Source organism: Oryzias latipes, chromosome 11, assembly GCF_002234675.1.
Source record: "Oryzias latipes chromosome 11, ASM223467v1".
NCBI lineage: Eukaryota > Metazoa > Chordata > Actinopteri > Beloniformes > Adrianichthyidae > Oryzias > Oryzias latipes.
This window is the reverse complement of record NC_019869.2, coordinates 1,632,544-1,650,343: the sequence shown is the minus strand read 5'-3', so window position 1 is coordinate 1,650,343 and position 17,800 is coordinate 1,632,544. Positions and strand designations below refer to the sequence as shown.

The 17,800-nt window shown below is 40.1% G+C and overlaps 2 protein-coding genes across 7 annotated transcripts in view; both read right to left on the bottom strand.

The window, feature by feature from the left end:
* LOC110015840 (CD209 antigen-like protein E) overlaps positions 1-17,800 on the bottom strand; it is a 900,664-nt gene that overhangs the window by 690,421 nt on the left and 192,443 nt on the right. The window lies entirely within an intron of this gene.
* LOC105357850 (asialoglycoprotein receptor 1-like) overlaps positions 4,420-17,800 on the bottom strand; it is a 46,224-nt gene continuing 32,843 nt past the window's right edge. The window contains exons 1-7 of one of the 6 annotated variants that reach the window (XR_002874099.1): positions 8,963-9,391; positions 8,224-8,318; positions 8,006-8,148; positions 7,780-7,889; positions 7,559-7,691; positions 5,167-5,220; positions 5,017-5,031 (exon numbers count right to left, since the gene is read on the bottom strand). Coding sequence is in view for 1 of the 6 variants with exons in the window: in XM_023959742.1 (XP_023815510.1) it covers positions 4,717-4,740; positions 4,880-5,031; positions 5,167-5,220 (230 nt within the window). In the remaining 5 variants the exon portion in view is untranslated. Of the gene's footprint in view, positions 4,741-4,879; positions 5,032-5,166; positions 7,692-7,779; positions 7,890-8,005; positions 8,149-8,223; positions 8,319-8,962; positions 9,854-17,800 lie in introns of those variants that run through there. The other 5 variants (XR_002874098.1, XR_002874102.1, XR_002874100.1 and 2 more) reach the window with 5 other exon arrangements.

Below are 17,800 nucleotides of genomic sequence, written 5' to 3'. Positions count from 1 at the left end.
TGCGATGCGTCTTGGGGGGAGGCTACTTGGCAGTGGCCCCCCTCCTATGGTTGCCGTATGGAGTGGGCCCCCCCTCTTTCGGTTTTATTTGCACCTTAGACATGTAGGGTCCTTGGTAGGGGGGGTGCTTGGACATCACTGCAAGCAAGCAGCAGATGTCCTCCTGGCACCCTACCCGCCAATTTTAACCGCACCTTAGACATTTAGGGCCCCTTGGTGGGGAGGGTGAGGGGACATCACTGTGAGTAATCAGGAGATGTCCCCTTAGTGCCCTACTCGCCAATTTTAACTGCACCCCCCTTAGTACACACACCCCTCCCCCTTCAATATATACATTCCAACATAAACACACACACATGCACACAAACACCCTCTCAAACACACATACACGCACACACATTTTACAAGGAAGGTGGGACCTGGGTCCATCCGTCCCCTACCCCTTCCCTGGTGGGGGGTGCGGGCCCCTTGGCGATGGCGGCCGTGTCCCTTGGGTGCCGGCTCCCTGGGCCCGGCGGTGCTCTCTCCGCACGGTGGGGGGGTTCATATTACACCTGAGCCGGGGGTGTTCGTGTCCCTGGGGGGTGGGTCCTGGTCCTTGCCCCTGAGCGCTGGGCCCCGCCAAACTTCCAACATGGCCGAGCCTGGTCGGGCCATATTTATAACACCCCTTGTGGGCCACCTTTTTTTCCCCGGGGTTCCCCCCTCCTGGGCGGGGGCGGCGGGCCCCTGCCTTTCTCCTACCTGGACCAACCGTGGGCCGGGTGGGTGGCTGCCTGGAGTGCGGAGCGGGTCTCCCTTGGGGGATCCTGGCTCGTACCTGGGGTTGGGGCGGGGGGATGCCCGGAACTCCTGGGTGGTGGTGGGGTGCTCGTCTGGGGCTGTGGGCGTCCTTCTCCGGTGGGGCCCTGCGTTGGGATCTTCCGGCGCGGAAAGAACTAATTGGGAGATTTTTGACCAAGCAGACCTGGAGGAGCACACAGCAGCAGTCCTGTGCTATATCAACCATTGCACAGACACTGTTACTGTGGACAAGCACATCCGAGTGTATCCAAACCAAAAACCCTGGATGACCAGAGAGGTCCAGCGACTGCTGCGGGAGAGGAACACAGCCTTCAGGTCCGATGATAGGAACCTGTACAGCTCTGCCAGAGCAAACCTAAAGAGAGGCATCCGACAGGCCAAAATGGACTACAAACAAAGGATGCAAGACAACCTCAGCACAAACAACACACAGCAGGTTTGGCAAGGGATCCAACATCTAACCAACTACAGACCAAATCTCGCTGCTGTCGATGGGGACCCTTCACTGGTAGAGGAGCTTAACCTCTTCTTTGCCCACATTGAGGTGGAGCCACCAGAGACAGCTGCATTACAGGCATCAGCCAACAACAGCCCCTCACTCAGGGTGAAGGAAAATGAGGTGAGGCGCACGCTGAGGTCTGTGAACCCGAGGAAGGCTGTCGGACCTGATGGCATCACTGGACAGGTGCTGAAGGACTGCACGGACCAGCTGGCGGGGGACTAAGATCTTCAACCGGTCCTTACATCAGTCCATTGTCCCACCCTTCCTCATTCCTCAACTATTGTCCCTGAAGAAAAGAGAAATCAGTCGCTTTGAGATTTCTTCCATGCGTGTTCAAAAAGTCAGGAGAATGACCAGAAAATTAATAATAAGAATAAATAATTAAGAATAAAATTAAGAGTTTTTATTGTCCCTAACAAAGAGCTCTAAACAAAATAAAACAGATCGATCTGGGTTACCAAATCCAAAACCATCAAAACGTAAGAAATTACAATCCGCATCACATGAGGCAATCTGACCCCCGACACAACAAAGACTAAGGAACTGGTGGTGGACTAGGAGGAACAAAACAGACATTCAGCCACTGTTTATTGGTGGAGATTGTGTAGAGAGGGTGGCTGATTTAAAGCTCCTGGGCGTCACCATTGAGCAGGACCTGACCTGGAGCGCCAACACAACTGCTCTGGTGAAGAAGGCCCAACAGAGACTGTACTTTCTCAGTCTTTTAAAGAAAAACAAACTGAGTAAGAAACTGCTAGTGTCCTTCTACCGCTGCTCAATAGAGAGCATTTTAACGTACTGTGTCTGTGCCTGGTTTGCCAGTTGCACAGCTAGGACAGCTCACCAGTCACCAAGAGAGACCAGAAGATCATCGGCTGCCCTCTCCCATCCCTGGAAGAACTGTACAGTTCCCGCTGCCACACAATCACACGCTAGACATTCTCTGTTGGAACTGCTGCCTTCAGGCAGAAGATACAGGACAATTAAAACAAGGACCAACAGATTAAAAAATAGCTTCTATCCAAGAACCATCGTGGCCTTAAACGCTGCTAAATAAAGTTAATTTATTAGGGAAGCGTACAATATCTTGACAAGATGTAACCTCCTTTTAATATTTTTGTATATTTTTTATATTTTATCTAATATTGCCTTATTTCGCAGTTTTATTTTTTTTATTTGACTTTTTTTTTATTCCACCGGAAAAATTTCACTGTAATTTCGTTTTACATGTACAATGACAATAAAGATATTTCTAATTTCCTTTCTGAAGCTAAATATTTCTGAAGATAAATGTGAATTGTGTGAGGATGCACTTGGGTGTGTGAATCCATTTAGTTTAGGACATTTCATTTATTTATTTATTCTTTTCTGACTCTCCATAAGTTTCCTGTTCTCGCCTGAAGACTAAAAACAGAAAAAGAGGTCAGAGGTGACTCTGAGGTGACTCTTTCAGGACCAGAGAAAACATCAGCAAAGTTAGTGAAAAAAGAGACTGAGACCTTTTTGAACCTCATCAAACCAGTTTCCAGCTTTCATTCTACACATCTTCTCTGATATGACTACCAGGTTCAAGGAAAAACAGTTCAGGCTTGAAATGTAAATGATGTGTCAATTTGAAATGAAGCTGAAAGCTGATGTGGTGGATGTGGAAACATCAGGAAGAAGGAACATGAGAACCTGGAGAACAAGTAGAGACTCAGAGAACTGGAGAGAGCCTGGAAGGTGATGGTGGTTCCCATGGTAACCTCTAATCTGTAGGAGTGGCTACAGCAGATGATGGAAAAACCTCAGACATGTCAGTCCAGAAAAGGCAGTGCTAGGAACAGCTAAGATGCTGTGCAGGACCCTCAAGCTCCCAGGCCTCTGGGAGAGAACCCCAGCTTGAAAATAGAAACTTTAACTTGGATTGGACATGCATGCAACCTCTGATATATTTAGTTTTACAAATAGTAATAATTAAAAATAAGCAGCTGTGTCAAAGACAAATCAGTAATTAAATACATTTCTCAAAAATAATACAGAGACCCAAAACAGAACCAGGAATATATTCAGACAAAAGACACTTTTCCATCATAAATTCTTTTAATATTCCATCAAAATCATGAGAAAATACAGAAAAATGTTCCAAACATTGACTTCCCTTTCTAGATGTAACTTTTCAGTTGACTTTGTGGAAGCTGTTTGTTATTTGCTACAGACCAAACCTGAGTCTGAACTGCTGCTCTAAGTTAGCTCGTTTTCATGTCATTTATTACAGTTTCCTGTTTATCTGAGTCATTTTAACTGATAATAAATGCGATGAAGTTGTTGATAGATGACACCTTCATTTCTCTGAACAATTCACCAGAAACTAAAATACAACCTTCCTTTAAGCACTATTTTGGAGAAGTAGACAAAAAGACATAAAAAAGATAAAACATGTTTGTAGTTACATTACTAAACAGTTAAATCAATGAACAGATCAGAAACAGAAATATTCAGAATTTTATGTTTTTCTCACAGATCCAGTTTTTGTTGTTTCTTTTGTGCAGTTGTGTCCATTTCCCGTCAGCACTTAAGAACACTGCATCGCTTTCGCTGTCTGGATCTTTTGGAATCCTTTCATCCCAGAACCTGTGATAAAACATTCTGTTTACCTCTGGTCTAAATTCAGTTCATAAACTGGTCTGAATTATGATGTTACAAACATTTTCTGTATTTTTTAAAGGATTTGATGTGATTTTTGATTTCATTGATTTATTTCAAGCATTGTAGTCAAAGCAAGAAAGAATTTACACATATTTATCAAACTCATTACATAAATGATGAAATGCATATATTAAAGATACAGAAAATAAAACAAAAACGTCACTTAAATCACATTTGCTTAATTCAATATAGAGGCAATTAACTAAAGTTCAGTAGAGTTTGATTTATTTCACACATTTACAATCAGGCTCAGTCATAAAGAATGAATTTAGTAACGTTGGAAAAGAAACAAAGTCTTACGTTTCTGTCAGTGGTGATCCATCCACCCATTTCCAATCATATTTCTGTTTCTGGTATGACCATTCAGTAAAGAGACCGATCCAGGATTCTGCATTCTGATTCAATGTAGAAACAAACTCCTATAAACAAAGAAAATGTTCTTTCTTAATACATTCTCTCCATCTTGGTTTCCTTTCACTCTAAATGTCCAGTAAAAAAATGTCTGGTCTTTAGGATTCATCTGTTCTGGATAATTGTCCTAAAAACTGAGAGAAAGTTCATCTGAGGAACAAAATCTGACTTTCTTTGATGCAGATTTCTGTTCATTTAGTTTTTGCTTCTTGTTTTGTCTTCAGGGCCAACAGTCCATTTCTACTGAATCCCAGTTTAGCCTATTTGGAATTGAAGACATTAGAAGTGGGAAAAAGAGTTTCTGTGTTCCATCACAACGTTTCTTTGAAATGTTGCTGAAAGACAAACATGAAATCTGAGTTGTTGAGGAGAATTTCAGCTGGAATCCATCAGCATCCAGACAACAGCAGCACACATACAGGTGGAGAATCCAAGACACAAGAAGCTGGAAGGAACTAGTGTGAACACACCCACCTGTTCCTCTTTGCTGTTTACCACCACCAGATCAGATCCTTTATCCTCACAGAAACTTCTGCTGTCTGTCCAATTTCTCTTCTCAGTAGATTTATAGTAGCAGCTGCATCCAAATCTCTTCCATCCTTCAGGACACCGTTCACCTTCCAAGACTGATATACACAAATACTGCAGGGTTTACTTTCTGGTTTCATCTGTATTTTCTACTAAAACTTTCCAGTTCAGTTCAAAGGTAAACATGATCCAAACAAACTGATATCATCCATTAGTTTTCAGTCTTTTCTCACCTTCAATCTGATTTTTCAGCTGTTTTATTTCATCCCAAAGAGTTTTGTTGATGCCTGAAAGACAGTAGAAGTCCATTTCTTATTGATTTGTACTTAAATGAACAATCACATGGCCTTCATTGACAGGAAGGTATCAGGAAAGTCATTGAAAAAACTGCAGATTTGTATCCAGGCTTTTCTCAATGCATTCTGCATCTTCTCTGCTCCATATTTCATGCTGGACTTAAGCCGGATATCAACCTTAAGTAGTCTGGATAAATTCCAACACATGCTGGAAATCAGCTAACTTTAACTGTAGTCCATTCAGGAGGATCTATGCAGGGAAAAAGGTTCAAAACAAGAGTTGAAATGAAGGAAAAGGGTTCAGTATTGTGGTGTTGATGGTTCTCTAAGATTCTCATCTTAGTTTGTTCTTCAGCTCCTTTAAAAACATGAATCTGATATTTTTCCAGTTGTGCTTTGATTACAGACAGAAAGTCTAAAGTAAATATTGGAATGATAATATTGAATCTGATCAAATAAAAAAGAAGATAATAAATGTGAAACCAGCATTATTTTGACAGAAAGGTTAGGTCAGGGCTCTAAAAAACATCTATGGTTGCACCGATGCTTCCAGCTGTTCTCTGAGGAAAAAAATAATACAAAAACTCAGTTATACTGTTATTAATAAGTTTCCTTTTAGTTTCCTTTACTTTGTTCACCAGTTTGTAAGTCAATCATTTTCAGGTCATTGATGCTGATTTTTACAGCAACTATACAGTTGCAGCTCAGTGGCCTTGTGGTAGAGTGTCCGCCCTGCAACTGGAAGGTCATAGGTTCAAACCCAGGCTGAGTCACCAAAGACTTTAAAAATGGGAGCCAATGCTTCCCTGCTTGACACTCAGCATTGGGGGGTTGGACCACCAAATGTCCACCAAATGTCCAACAGTGGAGCTGTGTCTGCTGCTCACCGGGATCAAATTCAGAGAACAAATGTTGCACACCTACGTGTGTGACAGATAGTGGGATAAAACTGCTGAAATCCAATGTGGTCAAAAAGGTAGATGCTACAGACTTTTATGTTGGTGCATCTAAGAGGAGCATCAGTTCAACCAGTTAGAAACTGAATCTAGAGCCTGCTGGAGATAAATAAGTCCAGTTGCTACGACTCAACTTCTAGACAATGGATGAATGAGAACCTTCACCGACATATGCAGACAAAGAATCACAAAGAATGGTTACATGAAAGGGTTAATGGCCGATGAAGTGTGCATTATCACTTTTTAACGCACGCCATGGAAGCCTGAACCGTCCAATATGAAGTGAAGAAGCGGTAATGGACACTTTGAAGGCCATTAACCCGCTTATACCACGGTCATTTACAAAAGAAAGAAATACAGTATTTTCACGACCATAGGGCGCACCGGATGTTAGGTTGCGGCCTCAGTCACGGGGGATTTTTCCGTCTTTGACACATACAAAACGCACACCGGCTGTTAAGGCGCGGGCACGTTAAGGCCCGTTCAGAACCTCAGCGCTTCTAGAGTGGGTTAATAAAACATCCAGTCTCTGATTTTTTTAGAGGAAACATTTTTATCTTGTTACTGTTCTCCCTAACTGATCACAAACTGAATGGTCGCTCACTTGCAGCGCTCTTGTCTCCCTTCCTATCGAATTACATAAATGCCAAAAATTGAAAGGGCGTAAAGACAACTGAGCGGGCGTATTTAGAAACTGAGTGAGTGAACCTTAAAACTGTGCACTGCAAAAAACCACCATCTTAATTCAAGAAAAAAATACTTGTTTTTAGTAGAAATTGACTAGAAATAAGTCAAATTATCTGTCCATGCAGCTAGTAAATTTTACTTAACAAGATGTCTTGATTTAAGTAAAAATATCTAAGCCATAGTAAATCGGTTAAATCTTGAAATTAGGCAAAAACACTTATTTTAAGCAGTAATTTAAAACAAAAAAACTAGAAACTAGGATATAGGAGCTTGATTAAAATTTATTGCCTACTAAAATTCAGAAAATACATCTTGAAACAAGCTGTTGCAAATGATATTTTTTCTTGTTTCAATACTAAAAAGAATGAAAACAAATTCACTTTTCGATTCTTTTATTCAACTTACAAACTGAGATTTCTGATACAAATATACCCAAAGGCACTAGGAATACAATTATTTCTTTAACAACACAATTAGAATACTCATCTAAACAGACATAAACATTGACCTGCAAAAGCAGTTTATCTTCCAACAAATTCTTTACTTTAATGCTCTTTCATGTGGTGGTGATGTCCCACTTGTGAATTGTATCCTGAAGGATCTCTGTCTGAATGACAGAAGGGTGGCCACGCAATTTGTGTAGGTCAGATGTAGTGTGTAATAATATGCCATTTAGAAAATCAGACCTTCGTGAAGCTTTTCTTTTTCAAACGTCACTGGCATCAAACCAATAGCAACGATTCATCTGCTGCCATCGAACACCAAGACTGGACTTGACAGGCCTCTCTTCTGGATGAAGACGTTTGGATCTTCTGTTGACTATAAAGCAGAAAAAACGTTTTTCCTTTAGTATCTCCAATGTAGTAATTTCTTTATGTATCTGCTTAGGGCAAAAATAAAAATTTACCTCCTGAACATGCAGTAAAGCTTCACTAGCACACCCCAGTTTCTTTGATGGAGGTGCCACTGGGGGAAAGAGAATGGGAAGGGCCTTCACCAGAGCAAAGTTGGCTTCCACTGAAACTCAATAAATTAAATTTTACTTCTTGAAGAAGAAACACATAGAACCTAGAGTTTTCTGAGAAGAAGCATTCACGCATCTAACTACATGTATCAAAAAGGCATAAACTTACTTTTATCCCTGTTGATTGGTGGCTTTATTGCCTTCTTTCATACTCTGTAAAATGACCCTGGCGCAGCAATCCTCCCATCACATTCTGACTCCCTCAATGAATTCATAGTGGGGAGCAAGGACTCTATGCATTTCTCTAGGCACCTGCAATGACAAACCAAGTGATGAAAAATATATATACATTTAAAATTTTACTTTATACTTTTTACATAATTATACATGATGCAGTTCTCTGGATAAACATCCACGATGGATGGAGCTCTGGTATCTCCTCTTATGGCTCCACAATCAATGTAAGCTCGTTTGGCCTGAAACTCCAGATCAAAAAACTGTTAAGATCAGCTTGGGCTTCTACTTTTTGTACATTTCCTGCAGAGTTTTATAATGCCTAGTAGCTTGTACTTGCATACTATCCTTATTCACTAGAAGTGATCAAAAATTGTGTTTTAATTTCTGCCAACAATAGTAACTCTCAAACTTAAAAATGTTAAGTCACAATTTTTAATAACAGCAAGTTTTCATTCTAACTTTAAGATCATCAAGCATACATGACAAACAGTCTTTCAAACTGGCCGATTTGGGTGGGAAACTGCCCAATCTAGCAACCCTAGCATAAAACTGAGTTACAGTTGAGCAGTATTGGGCTAGCAATAACTTAAGTTAGCTTACTACAATAGCATACTTCTTAACACTGAAATACATTTTTACTAAACAAAAAATTAATTTAACATATTTAAACAGAACCAAAATCTCATTAATTGTATTATAAAGTATATTTATGATGTATACAGGATACTTACAAAAAAGTGACGGAGTAGCTAAAATAGTGCTAGCACAAGCTAGCTAGTTGCTCCGTTAGCCTGCTTCTCAAGATGTTTAAACCCACTTTATAATCTTTACCAGCTGCGTGGACCGTAATGGTGATTTATTCTATGTCATATAATTTAATATAGCTTACCTCCTTTTATCTTGTCCGCCGAATATTATATTCCTAATTGTTTTTCCTGTTCGTCCTCGTCATGTTCTGGATCATCAGATGTACGTCGCAAATGTGACAAGATGGCGCTGGGTCGGTCACAATATAAAAATACTCAAAGGGTATCCCAAAAATGCAATAAATAGAATTAATTTTTTTGTGTTACACTTCCTTATGCCATCATTATGAAAATAAATAAGTTATAAAACAGCATATAACGTGTTGGCTCTACTAGTTTATCTTAAGCAAGTCTTCTGAACATATTAATCCCCCTTCATTTGGTCACAATGGACTTTTCCATTTTTGCTTGTGCCCGCCGGAATGTTCCATTGAAAAATTACGACAAAACATGAAAAATACATATTTTAAAAGATCAACTATTCTACGTAAACCTTGGTTGATATAACAAATAACTTCTTTGATTAAGGAAGATAATCATTGTCTGATTTGTACAATCTTTCGATTCAAAATAGATCTTTGCACAAAATAGTTGGTATTGCCCAAACCAAGCGCGGTAGAATTATGATTGCATCATCTGTGGATTGCAAAGTACTGTTTATAATTTAAATTTAAATCAGATAACCATGCTGTTAGAGTGAAGTGGCTTGTTCTCAATATTAACAAATATGTATGTGAAAGGTCACTAATTATCATTTCTGCGAATAAAACAATACTCACTTTTGGACCTACACAAAAGATTTTGTGGTAACAATGGATTGTTGACAAGACAGACAACATTGTATTGAAGCCAGGTTTACGAAACACTGTTTTAACAGAGACCTTCTTGCTTATGAACTAGCTATACCTAATCTTGCTTACGTTTATAAATGCTGAAAACAAGCTTGGTTATCATATCATTTCAAAATCAGTGTTTTGATCAAATATAATGTTGATGAAGATATTGCAGTAAAAAACAAAAATACTTATCTATTGTTTATCCTATAAATATTGGATGAGCTATTGAACATCAGTATTCACGTACATTTTTGGATATCAGATAATATGGTTACATCTAAAATAAACTTAAGACCTTAACCTGTGCTTAAATCAGGTCTGCAGTATTTTTTCTTGTTTTGCATGGAAAATGATTAATTTCTAAATTTACAAACTGATCAAGAAAGGTAATGCATATTTTTGTCTTAAAACAAGTTTAATAAACTTAAATTAGGACGTTTTCCTGTCCTTAAATCAGGCTTGCAGTGTTTTTTTCTTGTTTTGCATGTAAAATGACTACTTTCTAGATTTACAAACTGATCAAGACAGGTAATGCATATTTTTCTTAAAACAAGTGTAATAATCTTACACGTGCTGCTGTTTTTATCTAAAATTAAGATCAATAAGATTTTACAGCTAGTTTTAAGATTGATAATCTTAGGTAGATTGACAAAATTTGCAGTGTGATGGCGTAATTCTAACCAAGCGACCCCGTATTTTACAACTGAACGGCTGAAATCCTAACTGAGCAGTGATCCTGCTCGGTCAGTTCTCCTTTGCGCCCTCACCTGGATTTACGCTCAGTGTTAAGGGGGTGTTTTTGTCACTTGGGGGCGGCATTCAGGGGTGTGTTTGTCACTTAGGGGCAGGAACCTTTCTGGTTGATCTGATTGGCTGAAATTTGCATGCCAAGCAGCGGGGCGGGACTTTAATTATGGGGCTTTAATAGAAATCGAACGGCGGCTGTAATGTGGATTAAAAGCATTAAAACGGTAACAAATACAGTGAATTTCACATGAGAAAAACTTACAGCACAAAAAAACCCGTTGCACTTTCTTACCTTAGTTTTGGGTTGTTCGTTAATGTTTTAATCCACGTTACATTCGCGTTTTTTTTCTATGAATGCCTCTAAAGGGGGGGACAAACAAGTTTGACACAAAGAGCCGACATTTCTAACTCTGATAGTCAAAGAGCCACACCACACACTGACCTGCCAGACACAGACACACAATTAAAGCCATATTATTTCTCATAACCCCCTCCTCTCCTCTCCTTACAGCAGCACTGGATTAAACGGCGCCATTTCAGTTTTGAGTGTTTTCTCTGTATTTAACGTTAACACACATACCGGTAAAACATGCATGCTGGTGTGTGTTTAAAAAAGGCAGCGAGCACAAAACTGAGTTGTTTGTGATTTCTTTTTTCAGTCATCAATCAGCATTTATAATCCATCAAAGTCTTCATCTTCTGGATCTGAAACAGCTGGGCTACATCTCTAGTATCAAACACGCCGGCTTCCCTTTCCTCATCATCAGAGTCCGTCTCTTTGCTATGTGGCTCCAAAGAACAGTGAAAGCAGACACCTCAGGCCAAGTTTAAGTCCTGCAGTCCCAAAGTAACTTGCCGGCGCTGCGTCCCGGTAAGGGGGGATGATGGACAGCTTTTCCCGGTCATCTGCTGGAAGCAGCGCTCAGCCTCGAGTCGATCTTCCAACACAGGCCTTTCCTTTTCCGCGGAAACTCAGCTGCTGCTGCGTCTTCTTGTCTTGTCGGAGTTGGTTTTCCAGCGTTCTCACTTGTGAACCATGGATTCATTATTTTAAATTCTCTGGCAGCTGAGGTTCGATAAGTTAGAAAGATCTCCACAGATTCAGACTTCCTGCTTTAATAACTCTTCTGATCAACGTTCAAATGTGTCAGCAAGTATCTCAATCCTTTTGTATTAACACAGAGAGTGAACCACAAATGCATTTCTGAAGAAAAAAGATCGTTTTTTTTTGCCTTTTAATCAGAATTGTTCGCTTTAAGCTGTGAATGCAGACAAGCAGCAGCTGGCTGTCAAGGGACCGTCAACAAAGTGCAACCCCTGTGAACTGTGAAACACCACTCTGTAAAAATCAATAATCTTACAAAAAAATCATAAAATTATCATAAAGCATATTCTTGTTACAATACATATTTTGTAGGAAAGTCCATCTTTATTTTATCTTGTTGCATATACTTTTTCAAATTTTAATAGATATGAATCATGACTAAAGTTATCAGTAACTTGACATGACCTTATTGTAATACTAAAAAAAAGAATGTCAATAGTTCACTTTGTTTATTTATAGGAATTTTTCATATTTACAAATGGATCAGATTTGGTCAAAAATCCTCAATAGCTCTGAAGATGCCAGATTTTTTTTTTTGCATTATCTTTATTTTAGTAGGAAAATATAATATAATAAAATGAAATAAGGTCATGATTAGTCAGTACAGGAAGTTTTGTGTCAGTAACTACAGCATCTTCAAAGCCATTGAGCATTTTTGACCAAATCTGATCAATATTTAAATATGAAAAATTCCTAACAATAAACAACGTGAATTATGACATAATCTTTGTTGCAGTAGGACAATGAGGTCATGATTAGTCAGTACAGGAGGTTTGGTGACTGTAGCTTTAGTATCTTCAGAGCTTTTGTGCATTTATGTTATGATTAATATCTCTATTAAATTTTAAAAACTATAAGCAATAAAATAGAGGTTGACTTTCTAACAAAATTTAGTATAATAAATAATAATGTAGCATGACTATGCTGATGAGTCTTCATTACCAGTTCATATAAATATATACATTTATTCGCTCTTTAAAAGTTCACTGATTTTTACAGAATGCTGTTTTACAGAGGTTGCACTTTGTTGACGGTCCCTTGGCAGCCGGCCCACTGCTCTGTTTGCATTCACAGCTTAAAACGAACACTTCTGATTAAAAGGCAATAAAAACAAACTTTTTTCTTTAAAAATGCTTTTGTGGTTCACTCTCTGTGTTAATACAAAATGAGTAAGATACTTGCTGACACATTTGATCGTTTATCAGAAGAGTTATTGAAGCATGAAGTCCGAATCTGTGAAGATCTCATTTAACCGAACTGCAGCTGCTCTATTCCCGTGTTCCTCCGCGTAGCTGATAGCTGCAGTTTAAACTATGCCTCATAATCGTGTCTCTTTGCATTTCCAGGGTTTCCAAACGAAGTTGTTTTGCATTATTCACATATCTGCTCCTTTGTACTATGGGGGGGGGGGGGGGGTCTTCTTTCACGTCCTCTCCTCTCTCCGTACCGTCATCATGCTGTTCTCTCCTAGATCCTCTTTACCGAAGTCACACAACACATTAGGGCCGCTCAGCACATTTTGGAGAAAATTTAAGACCTTAAGACTTTCACAACCGTATGGTTGTGAAAGTACTGAATATAGGAAATATGATAAAAGGCAGAGAGCCGCCTGTTAACCCCCCCCCCCCCCCCCCACTGAAAAATGAAGGTCCCGCCCCTCTGCCTCGCCGATAAGCCATGCAAATTTCAGCCAATCAGATCAACCAGAAAGGTTCCTGCCCCAAAAGTGACAAAAACGCCCCCTTAACACTGAGCGTAAATCCACATGAGCGCGCAAAAAGGAATTGACCGTGCAAGATCACTGCTCAGTTAGAATTGCGCCTGCGCGGTTTTAAGGTTCACTCACTCAGTTCCTAAATACGCCTGCTTAGATGTCTTTACGCCCTTTCAGTTTATGGCAGATTTGTAATTCCATACCTTCCTCCTTACAAGCGCTAAACACACAGCACACACACAGACGCTGCGTGTGCCGTCTCCTTTCTTCCTTTCTATGCGCTAGAAAACACACACATACACAGAGACACACAGACAGACTTGCGGGTCTCCTTTCTTCATATGCGCTGGTGAAAACCTGCTCCTTTCAGCACACACACAGACACACACACACACAGAACTGCGCCAGTCTGTCTCTGCATTTCTCCTCCTATGCGCTAGTGAAGGTAGCAGTTTAAAGCAGTGGGCCAGCTGCTTCTCTGCTCACTCGTCCTGTACTGAAATGTTTGAGGATTATGAGGTAGAAGGAGCATAGAAGGCTTTAAAATGTAGATAGTTGCACTGCAGTTAGGTTCCACTTGGCCTTTACGTCTCTCTCCCTCCCTCACTCCATCTTCTTCTACGACCCACAACTACACAATAGGCGCACCGGCTCATAGGGTGCCCCGTACTGGCGGAAGAAAATTTATGACTTTTAAGTGCGCCTTATATTCGTGAAAATGCGGTAACCAGTTTTTAGTCCTTTATTCTTGTTTTTTTTCTGATTTGGATTGCTTTTTTCACCAAAAGCAGACTATTTGTTACGTGATGTGGCCGTACCACCACTGCAGTCGAGATTCTGTGATATAAATAGATATATTTATACTGATCGTCCTGATGGGTTAAATAAATCATCAGTTCAGAGAGAAAGTTCACCTCTAACCGCTTGTTTTAGTCCAAATGATGAAGCTAAATGTTGTTTTAAAGAAGCCGGTGGAGTGATACAAAACATTTAAGCTAGGTGACCGGAACTACTTTTTGGGTTATCACTTTTTAACGCACATCCAGCAGCCAATCAGAATCAAGTATTCACCTGGACCGTGGTATAATTGGTTATGACCACTTTCTAGAACTGTTACCAGTGGCGGTTTTTGATATGGACGAGGTGGGCGGTGGCCCAGGGCGGCTCTTCATAGGGGGCGGCATGTTCCGTGCCCGCAGTGTTACACACAATGAACTACCTGAATCAAACAGGAAACATCCAGCTTTTATTTTGACATGCCTGCAGCAGCCGGCACACAGTACTTTTATGTTAACACAACTGACACTGAACATCGCACCCATGTCTTCATCCTCCCCCCTTCCCACTCTCATGGTGCAAAAAAAGAAGTACTGTCTATTAGATGTAGCTTTTTTTTGGAAGTTGAAGGCTCCTTTTCTATCTCCTGGATGGGCCTTTTCCTCTCGGCAAAGAAACTTTCCTAAGACGTTTTGTTTTTTCCTCAGAAAGCAGCGACTATCATTTGTAAGGGCTTTGTTGTAAACCGTGCAATGGGGGGAGCATGGCATTTAGGCGCTGATGGCTAAATACGAAGCGCGTGCCACGCGCTCGTATTTATCGGGGGAGAACCGCAAAGCTGATAGCAGGAGGAAACGCGGGGGAGCTTCAATAAACACTCCGGTTGTCCAGAGTGGTTTTCTCACGGGGACTTGACGCACTGGGGTCAGAAAGCCACTTTCTGATGACAGAATTTAAGCTTAGTGTATTTAAACACGCATGTGCAGTGACGTATGTATTAGAACAGTGTTTTTCAACCAGTGTGCCGCAGCACACTAGTGTGTCGTGGGAGATGGTCAAGTGTGCCGTGAGAAATTGTCCTCATTAACTGATCTAAAAGCAATTACCATCTCCAGGAAATCAGCTCTCTGTTCATCCAAACAGGCCCTGATAAAACACTGAGAAGTTAAGAATATGAAATATCATAAAATTATTTTTTCTTTGTGTTTATATGATTCTATTAAAGACACTTTGATAAGAATAACGGGATACCGCGATTTAGCTGCAGCTATAACTGTGTAAGGAAAAGTCCCGCCCCTTTAACTGTCTCCACCAATCATTCTTGAAGGCTTAATCACATGTCATCAGTCTGACCAATCAGAAGTGGTTAAAGTATTCACTTCCTTGTTTCGATTTAGCGCAAAAAAGTCTCTCTGTTCTAACAAAAATACCAGCTAAAGCTCGTCTTTAGCGGTGTAGCTTTCCACATAATCTGGTATCAGACTGGAACAAGTGAAGAAAACTATGAAGCTCAAAGACGCTGGTCTTTCTGCGGTCGGCGGATTACGGGCACTACATCTCCCATGATGCAGTAAAGTGACTGTCTTAGTGCACAATGAGTCTCTCCTCTTAACGTCTTAAAACAACGAACACACATCAAACAGTTTTTGAATCTTTTGACTTAATTTTTAATACATCTTTTAGAAAAAAGAGCTGCAGCTTCCAGCGTTTTCTGCAACAATGATCACAAAAATGCATGTGAGATTGCAGAGCGGCTGTAGATCAATACAGACTTTTTCTTCTTTTTCTTTTTTTTTTTTATTTATCTATTTTTTTGGATGCTGGTGTGCCGCGGGATTTTTGTCAAGGTTAAAGTGTGCCGTGGCTCAAAAAAGGTTGAAAAACACTGTATTAGAAGATGTCCGATTGGCCGTTCGGCATGTCAATCAAGTCCCGTACTTCTCGGTATGGATTTTGATTGGCTGGTGAATTGTTTAGAAGTACATTTTTTTTCATTTATCTATGCTGCCTGCGATCTACCCTCATGTCCTTGAAGATCTATCAGTCGATTGCGATCGACGTATGGAGCACCCCTGAATAGACTGATGGAACAGAGAATCTGGATTTTCTTCTAAATAAAACATCTTTCAGATTCCGAAATAAATAAAACCGAAGTAATGCAAGTTATTTATTCTTTCTGTGCGACCGGTACCAGTCCGCGGGCCGGGGGTTGGGGACCAGTGGTTTAGTTCGTGTCAGTGTTTGACATAAAGACAGCAGGAAATGCATGAAAACAGCTGCACTTTATGAGATCATAAATAAACTATAGGTCATTTTTATTCAAGATCAACTTTCTTAATCCCCGAAGGGTAATTAAGTAATTTAATGAATGGATGGAGGTTTTTGGAGGATTTGTACTGTTGGTCTTTCACAAAATTAGGAAAATGCCAAATATTTTTGGAGGAATCCCACTGATGAGTTCCATGATTTAGTTTTTAATGTTGTATAAGACCTAAAAATAATATTTACATTAAGTTTTTTTTAGATCCAATCCCTCTGATGTGTTTCACAAAGACACACTCAGGACGTCACACACCAAGAAATGAACTGATTACTAAAAAATGATGCAGGAGTCCAGCTCTAAAAATGATGAGAGAGAAAAGAAAACAGAAATACATGATTTGTAATTTCTTATTGTTAATATTTTCAGGCTTTGTTTGTTTTGTTCTGCAGCATCTTCATATTGATATAATTTTGACAGAATATATTTTTATGGAGAGCAAAATAATATACGTTATTTAAGGTTTAACTTGAGTTATTCTGGATTAATGTTCCTGTTTTTATTCATATTGATGTTCAAAAAGTTCAGTATTAAAGGTTTAAAAGTGTAGCTTTAGTGTTCAGTAAATGTTTATCTTCTTCGGCCCAAAACCTAAAGCGTGTTTTTAATTTAGGCCCCTGTGTGACCGAGTTTGACCCCCCTGTAATACTAGTTTATAAAATTCATGTGTTTTTGTGTAAAATGGCTAAATAGAAGATAAGGAACACAACTCTTGTCTAATCTTGATCATTATTCGTCATTTAGTTCTCCATGCCTCTGTTTGGTGCAGTGCGATTCATGTATTGTCCCTCTTTTCCCTCCTGGGGAGTGGGAGTGCTTCCAGACTCCAGTTGTTTCATCCGTGCTCCAGTTCCTGACCGAGTACCTCGTCTCTGCTCCTGCTCCTACACCTGGCTGTGGATCCTGTCTCCGGCTCGACTCGCGCCTTTGACTGTCCCCACAACCACGGCTGGATGAAGCTCGTCTGCTGGACTTTATATATGTAGTTGTAGATTTAGATAAGTTAATTCTTCTCTCTGAGTTCTGGTAAATCGCCTGTCCGTCCTGGGGGAGGATCCCTCCTTCATGTGGACACCCCTGAGGTTTCTTCGTTTTTTCCGGATTCCGTTTTTTTTGGGAGTTTTTCCTTACCGCGAAGGGGGGTCTAAGGGCAGGGATGCCAGTATAGCTTAGTCAGTTTGTTAGTTCATTTTAGTATTTTCCTATTGAACTCTTTGTATTCATGATCCTTTTGAGTTCATGTTTTACTTCGAAGCCCATCGAGACGACTGTTGTTGTGATTTTGGGCTATACAAAAAAAATTGAATTGAATTGAATTGAACAGGATGTTGTCAAATTTTGTATGTGTGCGGGGGGGGGGGGGGGGGGGGGTGTTACTCGCCCAGGGAGTAAGTTAGTGTAGAACCGCTGCTGACTGTTACT